Source organism: Chelonoidis abingdonii, chromosome 11, assembly GCF_003597395.2.
Source record: "Chelonoidis abingdonii isolate Lonesome George chromosome 11, CheloAbing_2.0, whole genome shotgun sequence".
Taxonomy (NCBI): Eukaryota; Metazoa; Chordata; order Testudines; family Testudinidae; genus Chelonoidis; species Chelonoidis abingdonii.
This window is the reverse complement of record NC_133779.1, coordinates 23,069,945-23,092,641: the sequence shown is the minus strand read 5'-3', so window position 1 is coordinate 23,092,641 and position 22,697 is coordinate 23,069,945. Positions and strand designations below refer to the sequence as shown.

Below are 22,697 nucleotides of genomic sequence, written 5' to 3'. Positions count from 1 at the left end.
GCCGGCATTGGGTCACCCCGCTGCCGTGCCAGAGTTCCGGGGGGGTGGGAGGGCTCGACCCCTGTGCCCGGCCCTGGCCTACTTCCCAACCCCCCTTCCTGCCCCCGCCCCGCCTCTTCCTGCCCTGCCCTGCCTCTTCCCACCCCTCCCTCCCTCACCCCCTTCCTGCCCCCACCACCGCCACTTCCCCGCTCCTCTGCCTCTTCCTGCCCCGCCCCACCTCGCCTCTTTCCTTCCCCCTCTCTGCCATCTTCCTGCCCCCTACCCCCACCACTTCCCACCCCCTCTCTGCCTCTTCCTGCCCCGCCATGCCTCTTCCCACCCCCTCCCTCTCTCCCCTTGCTGCTCCGGCCCCACTCGACTGCCCGCCCCCTCTGCCTCTTCCTGCCCCGTAAGGGCCTGCCTCTTCCCATCCCCTCTCTGCCTCTTCCTGCCCACCAGCCCACCACTCCTCCCCCTCTCTGCCTCTTTCTGCCCCGCCTCGCCTCTTCCCGCCCATTCTGCCCCCTCTCTGCCTCTTCCCGCCCCAATTCTGCCTCCTCTCTGGCTCTCTTCCCGCCCCCTCCCCGCCTCTTCCCATCCCCTCTCTGCTTTTCCCTGCCCCAAACCCACCACTTCCTGCCCCCTCTTTGCCTCTTCCTGCCCCGCCCCGCCTCTTCCCGCCCCATTTTCTGCCCCCTCTCTGCCTCTTTCCTGCCCCACCCCGCCTCATCTCTTACCGCCCCATTCTACCCCCTCGCCGCCTCTTCCCACCCCATTCTGCCCCACCTTGCCTATCCTTGCCCCCGTTTGCGTCTTCCTGACCCATTCTGCCCCCTCTCCGCCTCTTCCCACCCCATTCTGCCCCCGCATTGCCTATTCCTGCCCCCCTCCGCCTCTTTCTGCCCCCCCATTCTGCCCTCTCTACCTCTTCGCCCCCCCCCTGCCTCTTCCCGCCCCTGGTCTGCCTCAGGCCCCACCCCCTTTCCACCAACTCCCCCCGCCTCTTCCATCCCCACCTTTTCCCGCATCCTCCCCCCGCCTCTTCCCACCATCTCTTCCCGTCCCTGCTGTGCCACAGGTCCCACCCCTGCTCCACCTATTTCCCAAGCACCCGCCCCGCCTCTTCCTGCTCCCACTCCTGCACCTCCTGATCACTGGCAGGTGGGAGGCGCTGGCGGGGAGGCAGAGGAGCTGGTTGGCGGGGCTGCTGGCGCTATTTTCTTTCCCGTGGGTGCTCCAGACCCGGCGGACCCATGGAGTTGGCTCCAATGCCATCCCTGCCATGGGAGTTAGCTAACCGTCGGGCAGCTCCCTCCCCCAAGAGCTACCCTCTCAGGCAGATGTGGCTGCATCAGTCACGTTAGGGGCAGTTCGCACCCAATGCGGATTTGGTTTCAGGCTCTCTGCAGACTCAGGCCTTCGGCGTGAAGCGAGTGTTTTCCAGGCAGCCATAAAAGCGCCAGCCTTTGGTTTTTGCTTTTGAAATGAAAGTTGCGATTTGGGAGTGCCGCCGATTCACAGCAGGGTCAGAGGAGAAACACGCCCGGAGCGTTAAATTCCTCTCCCTCTGTTATCCCGGCGTAAATCAGCCAGCGGCTGCCCTGAAGCCAAGGGAGATGTTCCGGATTTACACCGGCATCAAAGGAAGCAGAGTCTGACTCTACAGCAGCTTTAGGCTGCTGTTGGCCGACGTTGTCCTGCATCGCCTTTAAATCAAGCCGGGTTTTCTTTTGGAAAGGTTCCCTGCAGTTCAACCACGCCTCTTGGGCTGAAAGCAGGAATCACTGGGCCACCAAGCGCAGTGCCGCAGCCGGTTGAGTAACCGCGATCCCAGCTGGCGCAGCCACTTCCGCCCCGCATGGATCACCCGTGGAATAATCCGTGATCCGAGCAAGCCCATCTCTTTCCTCCCTGGCCTCGCAAGTTCAGCATTTCCGGTCACTCGCCAGCAAAACAGCACCCAAAGGTGCTAAGACTTTATGATCATAAGCATATTTCTGTGTTCATAAAGTTAGAAAGGCAGCCAGAGCCTGCACCGATACTAATCTGCACCAGTGCAGGCTTTGCTCGAGGCACTGCTCATTGTTAGTCCTGGAAACAGGCCCAGAGAAAGGTCCCAGGTGTCAGCAACCCCCAGACCTCCAAATTCCCAGTTGGGGAGACCCACTGGAAGCCGCCAGAGCCTGTAAGTTAGCAAACCGTCGCCTCAGCTGTGGAGTTGTATCGCGACAGAACTCAGATGCCCCAAATCATGGTGGGAACCCAACGGGGCCAGGTAACGGGAAGGCGGTGGCGCGGGTCAGTGCATGGGGAACTGACTGGGACGCAGGACACCTGGGTTCTGGTCCCAACTCTGTGACTTCGAGAGAATCCCTGCCACGCTCTGTGCCTCGATTTCCCCTCCCACCCCATTGTTTTGCCTGTTTAGGTTGTAAGCACTTTGGGTCAGAGACGGTTCTCTCTCGCTACATGTCTGTGCAGCACCCTGCACCCCAGGGACCCTGATCTCGGTCACCGGGGCGGGCGGATGTGTCTGTTCAGTGCCTGGCACAACAGGGAAGAAGGATGTTCTTTGTTCTTTTATGTCTGAATAATTTACCACCCTGCCTCCTAATGCACTAGTTAAGTGGCGCAAAGCACATTAGTCGGAGATAATGGAGCCGTAGTCATACGTGAAGCCCCACTAGAGAGATGGGTCAGCTATCAGATAAAACATTGACATCTCTCCAAACCTACTTGGAATAGGAGGGGCCCTTAGACGAATGCTGGGCAAAAATTTTCAGCCAAAAAGCCTCCCCTCCCCGCCCCCGCCACGGAGTTGGCATCACCGATGAACACTTTGTGGATTGGTGTCGGTTTCAGCGAATTGTTCGCATCAAGGGAAAAGAAATGACCCGAAATTCCAAATGAGCCCAAAGGTTTCATTTAGATGGATGGCCCACATCCCGTCAGCGTGGCGCTCTGTCCCGCTGTAGTGGGATACATAGAGAGGTTGAGGTGTTGCTATACCATGGGTCATGGTGTTCGATGCAGAAGTCCCAGGATCAATCCCTGTTGCCCACACTAAGACATTTGTATGATCTCATCAGACAGGACAAAGTGCATAAACACAAATAGAGAGGATGAAATTTCCCTTCTGGGCAGGTATTTTCTAATTGTGGTTTTATTGCAATACTGGCCAATGTCAAGGCTCATAGAGCTAAACCGAAGGAGCGATTAAATATCCCTCTATGCAGCGAGAGTTGAAACAACAGGAGGCCAACGCCCAAAGCAATGCAAGCAAAAGCTAAGGGTGTTTCCATGGGATTGATTTGGTTGCAGTGTGCGTGGGAGAGAGAGCATGACAGCAAGAGACAGGCATAGAATATCACGGTTGGAAGGGACCCCAGGAGGTATCTAGTCCAACCCCCTGCTCAAAGGGGGACCAATCCCCAGACAGATTGTTGCCCCAGATCCCTAACTGGCCCCCTCAAAGACTGAACTCACAACCTCATGTTTGGCAGGCCAATGCTCAAACCACTGAGCTATCCCTCCCCCCTAAAAAACACAGCTCCTGTGACTGTCTGGTCCAGCAACCTACCCACTAGACCATGCAGCCATGTCCTAGGAGGAGGTCAAGGGACAGAGCTCCTTGGGCCCCCAGGCTGGCTAGAAAGGCGGGCTTCCAAGGCCAGACGGGACCACTGAGATCACCGGTGTCTCGCATAACACACGCCACAGGACTTCCTGTTTGAATTGGGATAGATCTCGGGGGGACAGGGGGGAAATCCCACCTTGATTTAAAATTTAAGACTGTGAGTTGGTGGATATTCATGGTAAACGAACAGGATGGCACCTAAGAGGATACCTGACTTCTATCAGGCATTTCTCCTCCGAATGGAAACAACCATCAGGGTTTTAAGAGGGGCAACACCTCCCTCCATTTGTGACACATTTTTTGCGCTGTAGCACACACATCATCTGTAGTCCCCTCCTCATTAGACAAACACCAATCAGGGATGGTCTAGATAATACTTCCTCCCGCCATGACTGCAGGGGACTGGACCGGGTGAGCTCCCGAGATCCCATCTATGATTCTGGTTAGAACTACGGCACAATCCTGTTTATAAAGGATCAATTCTGAGTCACGCCCCATTTTTACAGCTCACGCCGAGGGATCGTTACACGGCGACTGTTCCACGCTGCCAGGCTGGAGGACTGCGCCCCGTTTTGGCTTTAACAGCCATGTGGCCAAACTGGAGAGAATCCAGAGAACAGCAACAACAAAAAATGCTCAGGGCTTTAGAAAAAACGTGACCTATGCAGAATCCCAGGCACCGCTACAGGCTGGGGACCGACTGGCTAAGCGGCCGTTTTGCAGAAAAGGACCTGGGGGTTACAGTGGACAAGAAGCTGGATATGAATCAGCAGGGTGTCCTTGTTGCCAAGAAGGCCAACGGCATTTGGGGCTGTATAAGTAGGGGCATTGCCAGCAGATCGAGGGACGTGATCATTCCTCTCTATTTGACACTGGTGAGGCCACACCTGGAGTTTTGTGTCTAGTTTTGGGCCCCCCCACTACAGAAGGGATGTGGACAAATTGGAGAGAGTCCAGCAGAGGGCAACAAAAATGATCAGGAGGCTGGAGCACATGATTTATGAGGAGAGGCTGAGGGGACTGGGATTATTTAGTCTGCAGAAGAGAAGAGTGAGGGGGGATTTGATAGCAGCCTTCAACTATCTGAAGGGGGGGTTCCAAAGAGGATGGAGCTCGGCTGTTCTCAGTGGTGGCAGATGACAGAACAAGGAGCAATGGTCCCAAGTTGCAGTGGGGGAGGTTTAGGTTGGATATGAGGAAACACTATTTCCCTAGGAGGGTGGTGAAGCACTGGAATGGGTTATCTAGGGAGGTGGTGAAATCTCCTTCCTTAGAGGTTTTTAAGGTCAGGCTTGACAAAGCCCTGGCTGGGATGATTTAGCTGGGAATTGGTCCTGCTTTGAGCAGACAGTTGGACTAGATGACCTCCTGAGATCCCTTCCAACCCTTATATTCTATTCTAAGAATACTTTCAACCAGATTTTACAGAACACAAAGAAGGTACCAATCTGAGATTTCTAAAAATAGCTACAGCACTAGACCCAAGATTTAAGAATCCAAAGTGCCTTCCAAAATCTGATAGAGATGAGGTGTGGCGCATGCTGTCAGAAGTCTTAAAAGAGCAACATTCTGATGTGGAAACTACAGAACCCAAACCACCAAAAAAGAAAATCAACCTTCTGCTGGTGGCATCTGACTCAGACAACTAAAATGAACATGCGTCAGTCCCCCTGCTTTGGATCGTTATCGAGCAGAACCCGTCATCAGCATGAACATATGTCCTCTGGAACGGTGGTCAAACCATGAAGGGACATATGAACCTTTAGCACATCTGACACATAAATATCTTGTTACTCCACACCTGTTCTCACTTTCATGTGACACTGTAAACAAGAAACGGGCAGCATTATCTCCTGTGAATGTAAACAAACTTGTTTGCCTGAGTGATTGGCTGAACAAGAAGAAGGACAGAGAACTTCTAGAGTCTAAAGTTCTACATTTTTTGTTTTTGACAGTTTTTTGTGTACATAATTCTACATTTGTAAGTTGCACTTTCATGATAAAGAGATTGTACTTGTATTAGGTGAACTGAAAAATACTATTTTGTTTTTTACAGTGCAAACATTTGAAATCAATATATTTGAAAAAACGTAAAAAATATCCAAAAGTATTTAAATAAATGGTATTCTATTACTGTTTAACAGCACGATTAATCACACAGCCTTATTACCTACGCCCAGGAAATAGTTAAAATATTGGCACCACTTCTCTACACTGCAGACATTTGATAAAGACCACCAGAACAAAAGATTGAAACAAGGGTTCCTGGACAACCTCTTAATGCATTTTAAGCCACAGAGCACTATACTCACATTAGATTTTAACTACCAGATATTTGTTGAGCAACAAATACAGCCAAAGATGCAGTATCAAAAGAGATCTATTAATTATGCAAAAGACTACTTATATGTAAAAGAAAATGAAGACTTCTATTCTACAACCAAAGATAAGCCATTTTGGATATACATCTTGCCTGATGAGGGGGAACTGACAGACTACCAGGAAGCTTGGAATGTATGACCATGAGTTGCTTGGGCCTGCAGGAAGACGGCTGGAGAGGAGACCCCCCGATGGAAAACACCAAGAAGTCGGCTCCAGGCTGAGTGCTTCTGCTATTTGGGGAACCAGATCCAAGGGCTAATTAGGCGACTACCGATGCCTTTAATTCCTCCCGGGAACCTGCTGGCAGCCGGCACGGCTCCCGTCGCTCCAGGCCTGGAATTCCACTTGAAGAGACTTGGCGCTGGCTCAGGTTTTCTGGGAGGGCTGGAGGTGTTCGCTCTCCGTGGCCAGGACGGCTGCAGGCCGTGCTCTCCGCTTGCCAGGCAGTAAGGAAGCCTTCTTGGCCGCAGTTCCTCCCTGGCAAGACTAGGATATGACTCCAGCCCCCCAGCCGGCTGACACAAACTCCCTCTCTCAAGGGTGTCAGTGTGAACCCTGCCAGCTCTGCTGGCCGCTACCCACGGTGTTCTCCTGGGCTTCTTGGGGCTCCGCCAGCGGGTGCTCAGCCCAGGTCCGCACGGATCTCCGGGCTCCCACACCAGCTGAGTCAGGCATGACGGGGGCGGGCTGCTCGGGCGTCATCGGGGTAATGACGGCATGGCAGTGCCCGTGTCTCCTGGCTGATCTGCATCCGGGCCCAGCTCAGCGGGCTGGAGAGTGACGGGGGTCAGCAGAGGGAAGACCCCAGCTGGTGTCAATGGGCGACTCTCCATTGGAGTCAATGGGGCCAGATCCCAGCTGGTGACAATCAGCCCTGGCCCCACTGACACACATTATCAGTGTTCTTGGGGTTCCTTCTCCCTGAACAACTGGTGCTTCCGAGCGCTGGGGGAGCTGAGACCGGATCCACTTCCTCCTCCCGCTTCAGGATCTGCTGGTGGCAGCTGCAGCCAAGGGGGCTGGGGCAGAGGGAGACGGCGACGGTTTGGTCCAGGGATGTGATCAGCAGCAGGTGGCATATTTTAGGGATCGGGGGAGCCTTTTCATCCTGCTCCTCCCCAGCCACAGGGCAGGCAGATCTGGGGCAGCACCCCAAGGCCAGAACAGAGACATTCTAGAGCAGCTCCATGCACCCCCATTAGGTATTACTAACGAGCTCACGAGCTCAGCGCTGCACAGAACCCCCACCCTGCCCCGACCGAGATCAGGGCCCCGTTGTGCCAGGCGCTGCCCAGAACCCCCACCCTGCCCCGACCGAGATCGGGGCCCCGTCGTCCCAGGCGCTGCCCAAAACCCCCACCCCGCCCCGAGTGAGATTGGGGCCCCTTCGTGCCGGGCGCTGCCCAGTACCCCCCACCCTGCCCCGAGCGAGATCAGGGCCCCGTCGTGCCGGGCGCTACCCAGAACCCCCACCCTGCCCCCATCGAGATTGGGGCCCCGTCGTGCCGGGCACTGCCCAAAACCCCCTCCCTGCCCCGAGCGAGATCGGGACCCCGTCGTGCCGGGCGCTGCCCAGAACCCCCCACCCTGCCCCCATCGAGATCGGGGCCCCGTCGCTTTGGGTGCTCCCCAGAACCCCCCACCCTGCCCCCATTGAGATCGGGGCCCCGTCGCTTTGGGTGCTCCCCAGAACCCCCACCCTGCCCCGACCGAGATCGGGGCCCCGTCGCGCCGGGGGCTCCCCAGAACCCCCACCCTGCCCCGACCGAAATCGGGGCCCCGTCGCGCCGGGGGCTGCCCAGAACCCCCATCCTGCCCCGACTGAGATCAGGGCCCCATCGTGCTGGGCGCTGCCCAGAAACCCTCATCCTACCCCGAGCGAGATCGGGGCCCCGTCATGCCAGGCGCTGCCCAGAACCACCACCCTGCCCCACCGAATGGGTAGGAGGGGAGACAGAGACCCAGGGAGAGGAGGGGACCCACCTGAGGTCACATGACAGGGCAGGGGCATGTCCTGACTCTTAGCTGCCACCCACTGTCCAGCCTACCGCCTGATTCAATGGGAAACCCGCAGACTCCAGGATCTTACCTCATGAACTGGCTGAAGGCTTTGTAGTTGGTGAGTGTGTGATAATCCTCCTCGGAGAACACATGGTCCACGTCTTCCAGCCCCCAGGTCATGAGCAGCTGGGCCGAGGATTTCTGCTCTACCTGCTGAGCAAGCCAAACGCTCCCCGTTAGCCAGCTGGGGGGTGTTGCCGGGGATCCTATCCAAAGGGGAGGATACACCCCTGCCCTCCCAGTGGGGGACTTCCCAGGATTGGCACATGGAGAGGAAGCCCAAGGAACCACCACAGATGCATCCTAAAGACCCTAATCCTGAGAGATCTTCCAGTCTCCTACATCCCTGCTAGAGACAGGATATAATGGAGCGTCCACACTGAATTGCTAAGGATCCAGTAATTAGCAGCAAAATCAAGTCATAGCGTTCACAGCCAGAAGGTTCTACCAAATCATGCAGCACGGCCTCCTGTCTAGCGACTGGCCAACCACACACTAAGCCCAACAGGAACTTTCTCAGTTTTCCGGTTCATGGGCAAGTCTTCAAATCAGGGGACGGGAGAACCATGATGGGCTTGGAGCAAAAATAACGTTTTTCAAAATACTCGGCATCTCCAAAAAAAACGAAAACACAACACCCAACAGTTTGGGGTCGAACGCAACTTTTTGCTCGCCCGGAAATGAAATGATTGGTTTCGATTTCCATCAGGTTTCATTTTTTTTTTTAAAAATAAAATGAAGGGAAATTTTGAAAGTTGTTTTGAAGAAAACAAAAATCAAACATTTCATTTGCAAACTTTTTTTTTCCCCAAAAACATTTTGGATTTTTTCAGAGTAAAACAACAGGAAAGGAAGAAATAGAAAATCGCTTTCAACTGAAAAAATCAAAATGTTTCATTTCGGTTTTGAGCACTATTTACCTTTTCTGTTCGATAAAATTACACCTCTACGCTGATATAACGCTGTCCTCGGGAGCCAAAAAATCTTACCGCATTATAGGTGAAACCACGTTATATCGAACTTGCTTTGATCCACCGGAGTGCACAGCCCTGCCCCCCGGAGCGCTGCTTTACCGTGTTATATCAGATTTGTGTTAGATCGGGTCGCGTTATATCGGGCTAGAGGTGTATCAGATGAAATATCATTTAGAAACAGTTTGAATTTTTCAGCATTCCCCCCACCCAGCAGGGGTTTTTTGTTTGTTACTTCACTTGGGGACCAAAACTATTTGGCAAAACGGACGCAAATTTGTTAAATGTTTTGGTGTCGCTGAACCTATATTTTTCAAACACTCTCAATTTTCTCCACATGAAAAACTTCCCACTGGAATTTGTGATTTTGTCAAAACTGACTAAATGCTTCATTTCTCCTGAGTCGGGAAAATCAAAATGAGAAATTTCACTTCATTTTTTGGCAGAACAGATGGGGATTAATTGAGGCTGGAGCGCCGAGACAGAATTATACCCATCAGAGGAAGGGAGGGTCAGGAACGGCCTCCCAGCGCCAACGGAGACAGCTGAATGAGTCTGAAGACGAAACTTGCCCAGTGTCTGATCGGGGGCCTGCCGTAGCCGACACAAACTTAGGGACTTGGGTTCCCTGCCTGTCCTAGGTCACAATTAAAAAACGGTTGTTTCATTGCCGTTTTCCATTTTCAGATTTCCCATTTTGGGGAGTAGGTTCTTCCCACTTTTTCTCAGGGAGAAGGTTAATCAAAATGTGAAAGAAGGAAAACCCCCAAAATCCCAAAGCTGAAAATCAGAACAAACTATTTTCAATTAAAATGAAAAAAAAGTGGTTTTGAAAGAAAAATTCTCACCCAAACCACAACATTTTGCTGGTGAAAAATTTGGGATTTCCCAATTCCATCCATTTGCCCTGCACCTTCTCCAACAGAACAGCAGTCCCAGAGCGCTTCATACAGGGGCGATTTCTGTCCCAAGCAAACTCAGCTTAGAAACAACAGGGAGGAGGGAAACTGCGCTAATAGGGTGGACCCAGTGGGATTATCTTGAGAAAGGGCAGGTGCTTTGGAATCGCTGAAGGGCCTACCAGAGTTTATGCACCTGATGTCCCTTATGCCCTTTCCAAACATTAGCCAAAAAGCAAGAGATTCTGAGACACAAGTTTGCTAGCAAAGAAATTTCTATCGAGAGCGAAGCTGTTGTCAGCCCAGGCCGATCTAACCACGTCGTCCGTTTGCGCTCGCTTCCGCAGCCCGCTGCTTCGTTCATTGCATGCATGGGCTAGCAAGGAGTTGAGGCAAGCTCCCAAACGGCACTGGCTAAAATCCAGTTAAGCTCTCTCGCCACAGCTCTGGGAATCCCTCTCTCTAGCCGCCTTGTTCACACTGGGTCCGTCGGCTCATCGGGTTTGGGGGTGGCCCGCCTGTTGGGATCCTCCAGGCACATCTTGCCTCGCCAATCCCCTGCCAGGGCAGGGAAATCAGGCAGTGGGGGTAGCTCGGTCTCTGCCGGGTTAGTCTCCAGAGACGGTTAGGTCTTTGGGCTCAGTTGAGGGGGTAACTGGGTGGAAGTGACTGGCCAGGAGGTTAGCCAGGATTAGGGGGAAGGACAGCTCAGTGGATTGAGCATTACTCTACTAAACCCAAGGTTGCAAGTTCAATCCTTAAGGGGGCCATTTAGGGATCTGAGGCAAAAATCTGTCTGGGGATTAGTCCTGCTTTGAGCAGGGGGTTGGACTAGGTCCCTTCCAACCCTGATCTTCTATATTCTATTCTATGAAACCTGGTGGCCCCATCTGGCTTTACACTGTATAGAAATTTCAGCTCCAGCCCATGTAACAGAGCCCCAACCCAAGGGAGCTGGGGTGATGATTTCCCCTACACATGCAGAAGGCCATCGGGGGGTTTCACCTCAGAGAGCTCGGCCAGCAGCGGGTGGCGGATCGCCGCTCTGTACCTTTACTTTCTGGCCTGCATCACCATCCACCTTTTTCCGGCGTTTGGTCTTTCTCTCCTTCTTCTCCCGGTGCTTCCGCCGCTTCTTCTTGGCCACCCCTCCGTAGTCGCTGCTCCCGCTCTCTGACTTCTCCCGGAACTCCTCCCGGTCCGACTCAAACTCATCCTCGCTCACCTGAGGGGCGAGAGGGGCAAAGTCAAGAGGGAGCTCATTGGCGAGAGAACAACCTGCCAGCACAAAGGCTCCCAGCGGGGACAGGGCGGATGTCAATCCCGGTCGAACCGGCTGGGACGATTTGGGGGGAGGAGGTTTGTCTGGCGGCTCTGGTCAAACTGGCTGGGACGATTTCAGGGGGAATCTCTCAGATGCCCTGGCTGTTATGCGTTTCATCAGCAGATCTCAAAGAGTTTCACAAGGGAGGTCGGCATCAATTTGCAGATGGGGAAACTGAGGCACAGTGGGGCAAAGGAGGGAGTGATTTGCTTTAGGTTACCCAGTGTCAGAGCTGGGAATAGGAATCCTGCACCACCAATACATGCTGCCCCCAGTAAAGAGGCTGAACAGACTCTGGGCGAAGGGTTTGAGCCTTCCCGGGCTGAGGAGACAGGCAGGGCCAACAAACGCAGCTCGGCAGCAGGATCGGGCCCCCAATGCCCACCGAGCTCCAAAAGGGCCATGACCCCGCATCGATTCCCCTCTCCATCCAAGATCAACCCACTCCAACCTTGCCCCCGGTGCTCCCTCCCCGTCTGAGATCACACACACACACGCCCAGCCCCCGAAAAGGCGGCAGCCCGGCAAACGGGTGGCTTACTAATTTTTTGCGCTTCCGGGGTTTCCCTGGCTTGTTTTCCTTCTGCTTGCGGGGACCCCTTTTCTTTTTCTTGACCCCCAGGACGCTCTCCAGGTTCCTGAGATCGGCATCTTCTTCATCTACAGGGAAAGAGAAAAGATACATAAGTCAAGCATGGGGCGTCCGCTTGGCAGCGGGCCCTAGGATTCTGCGCGTCTGGCTCACCCCCCCACCCGGCTCCCTCTTCGCCCTCCCCTACAATCTGCCCTGCCAAGGATCCTCGCCTCTGAGCAGCCAGGGCCAGGTGCTAATAAGCCGAGAGACCCTGCCTACAGCCGCGCCGTCTCGCGGGCCTGGAGCTGCCATCTGCTCTCCACGCCTGCTTCGGCTGCCGGGCACGGATTACAGGCCCCCGAGGAACTGGGCTCAGAGCCCGGCTCATCGTGTTTTGCAGCCGCTCGAAGCCGTCATGTCGAGGAGGCGCGGGGACCTCTGAGGTGAACAGGAGGCCAAAGAGCCATGGGCGAACTGTTTGAACCAAGGGAATCTCTTGGCCGGCATCAACATTAGCTCCCCATTCATTATCTCCTGCGCAATCCTGAAGGCTGTATCCTAGTATCCCATCCCCTGGCGCTTTGGGGGAGCGTACAGGACAATTATGCAGTGATCCACCGCGCTCTACCACTCCCAACTTCTGGTACGCCCACGGTTTAGGGTCACCACGAGCGTGGGGCTGCGTCCTGGAACATCTTGGCTAACAGCCACCAATGAACCTATCCTCCGTGAACTTTTTGGAGGAAACCAGATATATTTTTGGTCTTTTCCACATCCCCTGGCAAGGAGTTCCACAGATCAGTTGTGCAAAAAAACCGACTTCCTCTTCTTCGTACTAAACCAGCGGCCTCTGCGTTTCGGCGGGTGAGCTCTGGTTTTTGTACGGTGTGAAAGGGTAAAATGACACTTCTCTGAGTGCAGGGGAAATTGACGGGACCACGCTGGACAGGCCAGATTAGAGGAACTAACTGGCCTTCAACAAAACAACGGGCCCCAATTCCATTTCTTTCCCTCACCAGCTTTACGTGGACGCAGCTCCGCTGGCTAGTGAGCCAAACCTGGCTGGATAACCGTGGTTCCAAACCATCGGCTGGCCATTCATTATGCAAATGCATCCAATCCTCTCGACTGGCGTTTTGAGGGAATGTTACTCTTGTTTATTTTTTGCAATAATATGGAAGCATCGGCAGGCCCCAGCTGAGACCAAGGTCCCTGCTAGACCAGGTGCTGCAGAAACACCTCATCAGTGACAAGTCCCCGCCCCAAAGAGCTTACAATCAAACTCAGCAGAGAAGAGGAAACTGAGGCACCAGTATGGGAATGACTCGCCCACAGATGCACAGCGGGTCAGCGGCAGAGCCAGGCCTAATGCCAGTCCACTGCCCTGTCCAGTTAGAGTTTAAGGCCAAAAGGGCCAATCAGATGCACCAGCCAGGCAGCTAGAAAGCGGATTATTCGCACATCAAAGCACTGGCCCACTGATCTCTGATACCCCAGGGGAAAGTGGCTCCCACTCCCAGATACCAATTGCGCATCAGGGTGAAAATTCCTTCCTGACCCCTGCAGGCAACTTGGCCGGAGCCCTGAAGCATGAGATTGGCTCAGAGTCATTGTCCTAATTGCATGAAGTTACTGGGCTCCTTGCAAATTTTGGCGTTCCCGGCCCACGCTGCTGAGAAAGACTGACGTCAGGAGCAAAGAACTGGGAAATGTTCTTTCCGTAATGGCATTTGTACTGCAGGAAGAATGGCTTTTGGCATTTCACCCTGCCCCAACAGTTTCCTTCGAATACCGCGTAAGTCACAGAGAAGCCAGGAAAGACTCCTAGGGATGGAGTCACACGTTATCTATTAAGGATTATTTACATAGGGAAACTGAGTGGAACAGCTGTTCCACCAAACCTCCCTGTCAGGAATAGCGACAGCGCTTTCGATTCTCACCCTCCCTTGCTCCAAATTAACTTTCAAGCCTTGACAAGCCTTCACATGCGTCTCCACACCAGGTCAGACTGCATCTTCATCCTCCTGACAGCTGGCAACGGATTTCCAGCAGCAGAGATACACCCGGGCAATCCGCCCCAACCTCCCTCCTGGCTAAACGCTATATTTACTCCAAGGACCCTGTTATTTCACCAAAGGGCAGACAGCTGCGTTATGGTATTTATTCCTTCCCCAGGGTCATGCTACTGACCCATGCAGCTGTGGAAAACCACCATTACTAGGGCTTTTAGGGTGAAACCAATATTTACCCGCTACTCTTCTCTTGCAAAATAATAAATATACAGCGGCAGACATGAGTTCGGGCCTCGCATAAAGGGAAATTATGGTTTCTAGGCTGGCCCGGCTGGTCATTTCACACCCCCTCTCCTCCCCTCCCCCACCCTGATGTCAATTTCACACTAGGCGAAAATATGAGGATCTGGCAGGCAAATTTACACCTGCAAGCTACTCCCTGGTAGACCCGAGCCCCAACGCATCACAGAACCTTAAGGCTGGAAAAGACCTAGAAAGGACCTGGGGGTTACAGTGGATGAGAAGCTGGATATGAGTCAACAGTGTGTCCTTGTTGCCAAGAAGGCTAACGGCATTTTGGGCTGTATAAGTAGCAGCATTGCCAGCAGATGGAGGGACGTGATCATTCCCCTCTATTCAGCACTGGTGAGGCCATACCTGGAGTTTTGTGTCCAGTTTTGGGCCCCCCACTACAGAAGGGATGTGGACAAATTGGAGAGAGTCCAGCGGACGGCAACGCAAATGATCAGGGGGCTGGAGCACATGACTTATGAGGAGAGGCTGAGGGAACTGGGATTCTTTAATCTGCAGAAGAGAAGAGCGAGGGGGGATTTGATAGCAGCCTTCAACTATCTGAATGGGGGTTTCAAAGAGGATGAAGCTCGGCTGTTCTCAGTGGAGGCAGATGACAGAACAAGGAGCAATGGTCTCAAGTTGCAGTGGGGGAGGTTTAGGTTGGATATTAGGAAACACTATTTCACTAGGAGGGTGGTGAGGCACTGGAATGGGTTCCCTAGGGAGGTGGTGGAATCTCCTTCCTTAGAGGTTTTTAAGGTCAGGCTTGACAAAGCCCTGGCTGGGATGATTTAGTTGGGAACTGGTCCTGCTTTGAGCAGGAGGTTGGACTAGATACCTCCAGAGGTCCCTTCCAGCCCTGATCTTCTATGAGTCTATCCCTAACTGTCAAATCTGTTCTTGAAAACCTCCAGTGATCAGGGTTGTTACAACCTCCTTTGGTAAACTTGTTCTAGTGCTTAACTATGCTTAGAATGAGGAAGTTTTTCTGCTATCTAACCCAAATCTTTCTTGCTTCAAATGAAGCCTATTGCTTCTTATCCTGTCTTCAATGGACAAGGAGAACAACTGATCCACCTGCTCTGCCCCCCACCCGCCGCCTCTGCCCCCATTCCCCAGCCACAGCCTTGCCCCCAGCCACCACCCTACTCCTGGCCACGGCTCCCTGGTAGGAGCATAGGCAGGCTAAGGGGTGGGGGGGGCGTGACTGGGAAAAGTTTGGGGAGCACTGATTTAAGGACCGTTAACGCTGCACTTCAAAAAGATCAATTTTATGACCATTAACACACAAATTGTCAACATCGCATGTTAAAATATACAAAGGAACTATCCTCAGATCCAACTGGAATGAGTTCTCAAGCAGACTTTTTCTTATGCTGCCTATTTATAAATGTCAACGATTACCTATGGGCCTTTTTTTGGCGTACGTACGGTGAAATCGACCTTTACCCGCATTCACCGATAAAAATTGAATCCTTCCACACTGACTCACAGGGCAGGTTTTCCAAACCGCTGCCCACTTTTCCAAGTCAACAGCTGCACAGCAACATATAGATTTAGGATTTGGGGGAAATTCATCCAGATTAACGAAAACTATGCTATTCAACCAAATTACACCGTTCAGAATAAAAAAAGAGGCCTTCGTTCAGTGTCACTGAATTCTCTTCCTAAGTGGAGTTATGCTTCTGGATAAAATGATTTTTCTCCCAGAATAGTATTCACGCCAGGAGGGAAGATCAGATGCAAAGGGTCTGGTTGGAATTCCAGTCTGCCCGTCTCCCTGAGGTGATCAGGGTGGATGGAGGACTGAAAGCACAACCCAGATTTGGGCTCAGGAAGGAATTTGTCCCCCCACCATCCCCCCAACCAGGTCAGATCAGCGGGGACCGGGATGCAGCGGGGGCAAGCTCTGCAGTGGTAGGGGCTGCAGATTGCTTGCCGGGATCACCTGGCCACAAATCTCACCTAGTATCACAGGAGACTCAGACATTGGGGGCACCTTGGTCTCTTCTGCTCTCTGCCAGTTTGTCTCCTGAACGTAGATTCGCAGGACTGGAAGGGACCTCGGGAGGTCCTCAAGTCCAGTCCCCCGCCCTCGTGGCAGGACTAACTATTATCTAGACCATCCTGGACAGGTGTTTGTCCAACCTGCTCTTAAAAGCCTCCAATGATGGAGATTCCACCACCTCTCTAGGCAATTTATTCCAGAGCTTAACCACTCTGACAGGAAGTTTTCCTAATGTCCAACCTAAACCGCCTTTGCTACAATTTAAGCCTATTGCTTCTTGTCGTATCCTCAGGGGTTAAGGAGAACATTTTTTCTCCCTCCTCCTTGTAACAACCTTTGATGTACTCGAAAAACGGTGATCATGTCCCCTCTCGGTCTTTTCTTCTCCAGACTAAACAAACCCAATTGTTTCAGTCTTCCCTCACAGCTCATGTTTTCTAGACCTTTCATCATTTTTGTTGCTCTTCTCTCTCCAATCCGTCCACATCTTTCCCGAAATGCGGCGCCCGGAACTGGACACAACACTCCAGCTGAGGCCGTATCAGCGCGGAGAAGGGCGGAAAATTACTTCCGGTGTCTGGCTTACAATGCTTCTGCTAACACAACATCTAGATGCTTTGGTCTAACTAAAGTCATCAGGCTCACTACAGGTGCAACCAAGTGATATCACTGGAGGTCAGAGTAGATGATCCTTCGGCCTTAAACTCCAAGAAATCTCCAGGTCTCTCCAAGGCAGTCAGCCGAGGGACCCGCTGCAAATCCAAGCCAGGAGTGTGAAGAATCCCCAAAAAAACCAGCACCATGGCAGACCCGATGGTAACTTACATGCCTGCCTTGTTGACAAGACATTCACAGTTTGAAGCTTTAACGCTCCATCGTCGTTTCCCCTGCTTTACCAAAATTCAGCCACCTCAGAGAGGGTGGAGCCAAGTGACACTGCGTCAGAGTTTGAGACAGGAAGTGAACCGTTCCCATCAGTCCTCAGAGTCCTACCCAGCTTGTGAGATCTGACGGGACTAAAGCCCAAACGGACCACATCCAGCGAAGGCAGTAGCAGCAAACCCCCGAGTCAATCACCTCGGAGCAGCTATCGAATGTCAAACGACCGGGATCCTGGCAAGGCCGACGGCGGTTTGAAACAAGCAAAGCTCTGAGTTATGTGCCGAAGAGCAGAGGAAAGAGATTTTGGCTCTCTCGTCTGTGGCTCAGGGTAGTATGAATGACAGAAGCCAGACCTCGGGAAAAGGGGATTTTTTTTTTTTTTAATCCATTGGACGCTGCCAAGCCAAAGCCTTCAAAAGCCATGAGTCCGGCCGCAAAGAAAATCATGAGGTCGACATAAAAAAAAAAAAAAAACACAGCCTGAGATTTAAAAAATTAATAATAAATCCCAGGTTCCCCCCTACTCCCCTGGTTTTACGTTTTCAAGCTTTCCCCCACAACCCAGAGAGGTCGCAGCTTGCTATTTTCAAACAACCACAGCTGAAAGTCTCACCTAATCACATGACTCCAGGAGCTGAGGATTTGCAGCACCATCCTCAGCATACCAGCAAAAAAGACAGCTTGTGGGGTGCAGCACGCACCCTGTTCTCTTCTCACTCACCCCGATGTCAACCGGGAATCGCACCACTAGTGTCAGTGGGTCCCTCTGCGCCTTTTTTTGGACAGCTGTTTAACCGTCTGCTCTCCTCCGCAGATGCTCTGATTAGCTGAGGGAGGCCAGACATAATGGGGCCTTGCTAATGTCACAAGACAGCCAGCTGAACAGCAATTAGACAGCCATTCTCACGCCTCGTCCTGTTCCTTCTCCCCCCCGCAAGCCATTTCTCCACCAGCTTGACTGGAGAGCGTGACTAATGCAGAACAGCCAGCGATGCCTCTAGAAAACCCGCGCTCAAACCAGCAAGACCAGAATCCCAGCCGCCGCCAACGCTCAGCCAAATTCCACACACCTAGGGCGATGGGGTTTTGATCTTTTTAATCTGGTGTCAGTGAAATTGCCAGATTGGCAGCCCCGGAGACAGAAAGTAATTAGCAGACAGACACAGGCACAACCCAGCCAGGCCTCAACACAGGGACGGCCAGCGATGGGGCCCCAGAGTCAAGTTTTGAAGGCCAGAAGAGGCATTACAACCACTTCGTCTGACATAGGCACTCGGGTGGGATTTTTGAGAACGCTGCACTCGCTTCACACAACGGGCTGCTGTACGTCCGTCATAAAGGAATGAATCATAGAATATCAGGGTGGGAAGGGACCTCAGGAGGTATCTAGTACAACCCCCTACTCAAAGCAAGCCCAATCCTCAGATTTTTGCCCCATATCCCTAAATGGTCCCCTCAAGGATTGAACTCACAGCCTTGGGTTTAGCAGGCCAAAACTCAAACCACTGAGCTATCCATTCCCTAAATGAGCTGCCCCTCCAGTGGTGTCACTGGGGGGCATGGATCACCATTCCCACCACACGCTCCCTGGGCTGAGGAAGCTTAGGAGCCAACCACCGGACCAAATTCGGTGATGAATCCTGGTCACCCACCACCTGCAGCACGTTGTGCATATGCTAAGAAGGCAGTGTCATTTGCACTTGGGGCAGCTCCCCTCTCTCAGATCAATGGGCGCAGGTTCTTCGCAAATTCAGGAAGCATCCTGGCATCAGTTACACTCACCTCACACTGTCAAGGTTTGTCCCCTTCCCTTCCCCGATAGAGTTGGGGGTTTTTTAAATAAAAACTGAGACACTTGGGAACAACGGAGAGGTGAGTCCGCGTTTCCCTGCATGCCACTGGTGGATACCCGGCCTTTTGGGAAGCCCACCCCAATGGCACCTGGGCTGGATTCAAACTGTTCCATAGCTCCAAGCGCCCCAACTCCCCGCCGTACACCTTGATCAGGGAGCACTTCCTGCCATGAGCCAAGGGCCCTCGGCACTTTACAGGAAAGACCCCTAAAAGTTAGGTTTAAGCAGAGGAAGGAGGGTCTTGCGGGTAAAGCTTTTGACTACGACTCGGAAGATCTGAGTTCAATTCCCAACACGGACTTCTGATACGACCCTGGCTAAGTCACCCGAGACCCAGATTTTTACAGGTATTTGGAATTAATGGGATTTTGGCACCAAAAAACATCTGGCCTTCGATCCATGTGGCCCTTGGTTTTGGGGATAACGACATGTCCCTGCCCCACAGAGCCTTCAGGATGTTTGTAAGGGGCTCAGGCCCCGGCGAACAGGACTTTGGAGCGGACCCCGGAGCTGGAGCGCAGACCAGTAGGTTACATGCCCGAAGCCAAGCGGAGCAATTCAAAAATTTGATTGCTCCAAATCCATGCCCGGGATGGACAGGATCAGACTCCAGAGTTTGCACAAGTGACACCAGCGCATCCGTCTCCTGACTCGGGAGTTCCATCCCCGGCACGCAGAGCCTTTCTCATCGAGCTCATCCGTCCAAATCAAGCCCATGTCGTTATCTGACGGCTGTTCAGTGACCCTACCCGTGTAACAAGCTGGCGGGTTCTTAGCCTGGCTCCCCGGGGAGCAGGCAGCCGCATAAATCACAGCTGGCACTAACTGGCTGTCTTTTGACAGAGGTCAAGCACTAAACGGGGTCATGGCTCAAGCTCCCGGAGAGGGTCCCTCTAGGTCACAGATTAAGCACACTGAACCTACTGTACCTGTCCTCTCCGGGATCCCAAACTAATACCTTCGCCAGATCTAAATTCACACTGCCACGTCTTCACCCGCGGGCCCCGAACTAACAAAGCATCAGAGTGAGTCCCACCTGCTGGATGATCGAGGCCTTCGTGAGCCTGGATTTACAAAAGAAGATAATGGATTTCCCTGGCCTGCGGGGGGAGGGAGGGGAAAAAAACACCTCAGGGAAAACAAGACAAATGCACTGGTTTATGTAGAAGCCTGCCGACCACCTACCCTCATCTAATAATCCTCTGGCAGCTTCACACCGCAGGCTGGCTGCGGGAGAGAAACATCGGCCAAACCCCTGTGCCAGCTGCAAGGCAAACATGAACTCAGCAGCACAGAGAGGAATGACCTGCCAGATGATGCCAGTCACCTCGACAGGCAGTGCCTTGCTAGGTTAGAAATGACAACCCAGCCCTCTGACACACACACACACACACACCCGCAGGCGTGCACACACACCGTACGCTGACAGCACCAGCTCTTTTGCCTTGCAAATCAAAATGAAAAAAAATAATAATTCTAATAAAAACGGAGGCACAGCCAACAGGGTGGACTTGCCTTCGCACCCTCCCCGCCTAGATTCCTGCCGCCAGCCCCTCCTGTCTAAGCAGCAGCATCTCGCATCTGCCTGTGTCCCATTTCTTCTGACAATACCACATTATCTCTTCTGCCCTCTGGGTTTGAATCACCTGGTTGCATCCCGCTGCCGCTCAGTTCCCGCTGGGATGTAATTCACAAAGCCGAGGGGAGCAGGGCAGGCCGCAGGGCATCCTTACCGTCCCTCAATCCCGTCAATTTCTAATCCTGCCATCAATCTTTTCTTTTTTTTTCCCCTCACCCCTTTCAGATTCTACCACCCCCCCCCCCCCCCCNGCAGCCGAGATGGGTATTTTGGCAGGCTATCAACTAGAAATTTCCACACACGTGACATTTTCACTCCCTACCTTGGAAAAAAAATTTAAAATATAAAAATAAAATGCGTGCACACACATAGATATTATATAACGCGACAAGGGATGGCGGGGATGTGGATTTAACTAAATCCAGAAATCAAGAGTTATTTCACTGTAACCAGAAACAAAGAAAGACTCAAGAATCTCCATCTCATTCACTACAGATGTCTGTTCCACCCCACTTGCATATTTAAATTTAAACAAAAGACAAGCAAATCAAGAAGAGATCCCTTATCTCCGGCAGTTAACGGAGGCGAGGTGGGGGAAGCCATTTCCACTGGGGCAGGGGAACAAGTCCTTCTTATTTTTAACAGTGGCTTTAAAAATCATTGTCCCCAAGGTAGAAATTCGCCAGTCAGGGAGGGATTATGCACCTCGGGAACTCTGCCAAATGAAATGCAGGCTCCGAGGGAGATTAGGTCCCCCGTTAAGCAACTGACTGAAGCAGACAGATTTTCAGAAGTGCATAATGCCCACCTGTTCCCCCTTGTTCCCAGGTAGGATGCAGAGCCCCTTTGCAAATGTGGCCCTCAGAGAATAGTCTGTTATCAGGTATAAATCCACAGGGACAGCACCTGACAAGGAAATGCCCCTGGCAGGGGTACTGGGAGAGATCAGAGACCCGGTGCAGGAGTAGGTAGGTTACTGGGACTTCCAGAATTTCAGACGATGAGCTGGATCAACAGGAGATGGCAAAGCAGCCGCCGCTTTAGGACCAATATGAGGAAAACTCTTGCCAAGGAAACCTGGAAGCGTTCCCAGTGCCCTATTCAGGAGAGGGGACAGCTACGTTCTAAGAGATTTCATGCTGGAAAGCAACCAATCCTCCAGCTGCATCCGTCATCAAACACAGGATCAGGGGCTAAACATGTTCGGCGTTTCTCAGGACCCATAAGAATGTCCATTTGGTTGTTTTACGTGGAAATACTACTTATTTTGGGGGAGTAATTACAAAGCGCCTTCCTGCCAACTTTAGTGATCTGATTTGCTTCTTAAACTAGTGTCCAAAATGGGCACCACGGTGTTACACCCTGCGGGTACCCAATCCTGCGAAGACTGAATCAAGTACTTAATTCTGATCACACAAGGAGTCCCGCTTCGATCAGCGACTTGAGCTGTCCACATCGTTACGCACGCGTTTAAGTCTTTCCAGAATCAGCACCAAAGTTCGGATGTTTTCAGGAAAGGGAGGGCTCTGGGAAAAACTATCAACTTGTGATCTTCTACCTTCCCGATCTGGAGGAGTTGGAAGCCAAAAAATTAGGGCTGAAATTCTGGCTTCACTGAGGACAAAAGCAAAATCCTCACTGATTTCAACAGAGCCAGGATTTTCATCATAAATGCTGAAAAGCCTTGCAGGATCGAGGCCTACCTCAAGGCAGCCCTGATCTCTGCTCAGCACCCTGTACTTGAATGCAAATAAATAAAAAGCCATACAGTCATTTTATGAACGATTCTGGATTCTTTCACTTAAGCATCTCGGTGTTACAGGTGGCCAATCGGGAGGCGGATTTAAAGATTGAGGGGAAGGAGGGACACCGCTTTCATGATGAAGCAACGCTGCTTTTAAAACTGAAACATAGATTTCTGACCATTTTGAGAAGCAGGGAACAGGAGACTATTTTAAATCCTGAGGCTTAAAAACAAAAACAAATGTGTGCGTGCATGCGCGCGCGCACACACACACGCACACACATTTCTTTTCCTTTTTACTGAAAGTGGGTTTTCTTGATCAAGAGAAAATAAAGTGATAGTTTTTCTCCCTCTCCAGTGTTAATTTTTTTTAATCGGTATTCACAATGGCAAATCATCTTTGCCTTTCTTTAAATTAGCCACACCTGTTAGGTCGTAAACCTGCAAATCTTTCCTCCCATAAGCTTTCCTCTACTTTCTCATATAATAATTATC

At 52.2% G+C, this 22,697-nt stretch overlaps 1 protein-coding gene across 1 annotated transcript in view; it reads right to left on the bottom strand.

Annotated features, from left to right (window-relative positions):
• The window catches only part of CHD3 (chromodomain helicase DNA binding protein 3), a 60,459-nt gene that overhangs the window by 33,367 nt on the left and 4,395 nt on the right, over nucleotides 1-22,697 (bottom strand). The window contains 3 exon segments of the mRNA XM_075071348.1: nucleotides 8,091-8,215; nucleotides 10,984-11,157; nucleotides 11,798-11,916. Coding sequence (XP_074927449.1) covers nucleotides 8,091-8,215; nucleotides 10,984-11,157; nucleotides 11,798-11,916 — 418 coding nt within the window.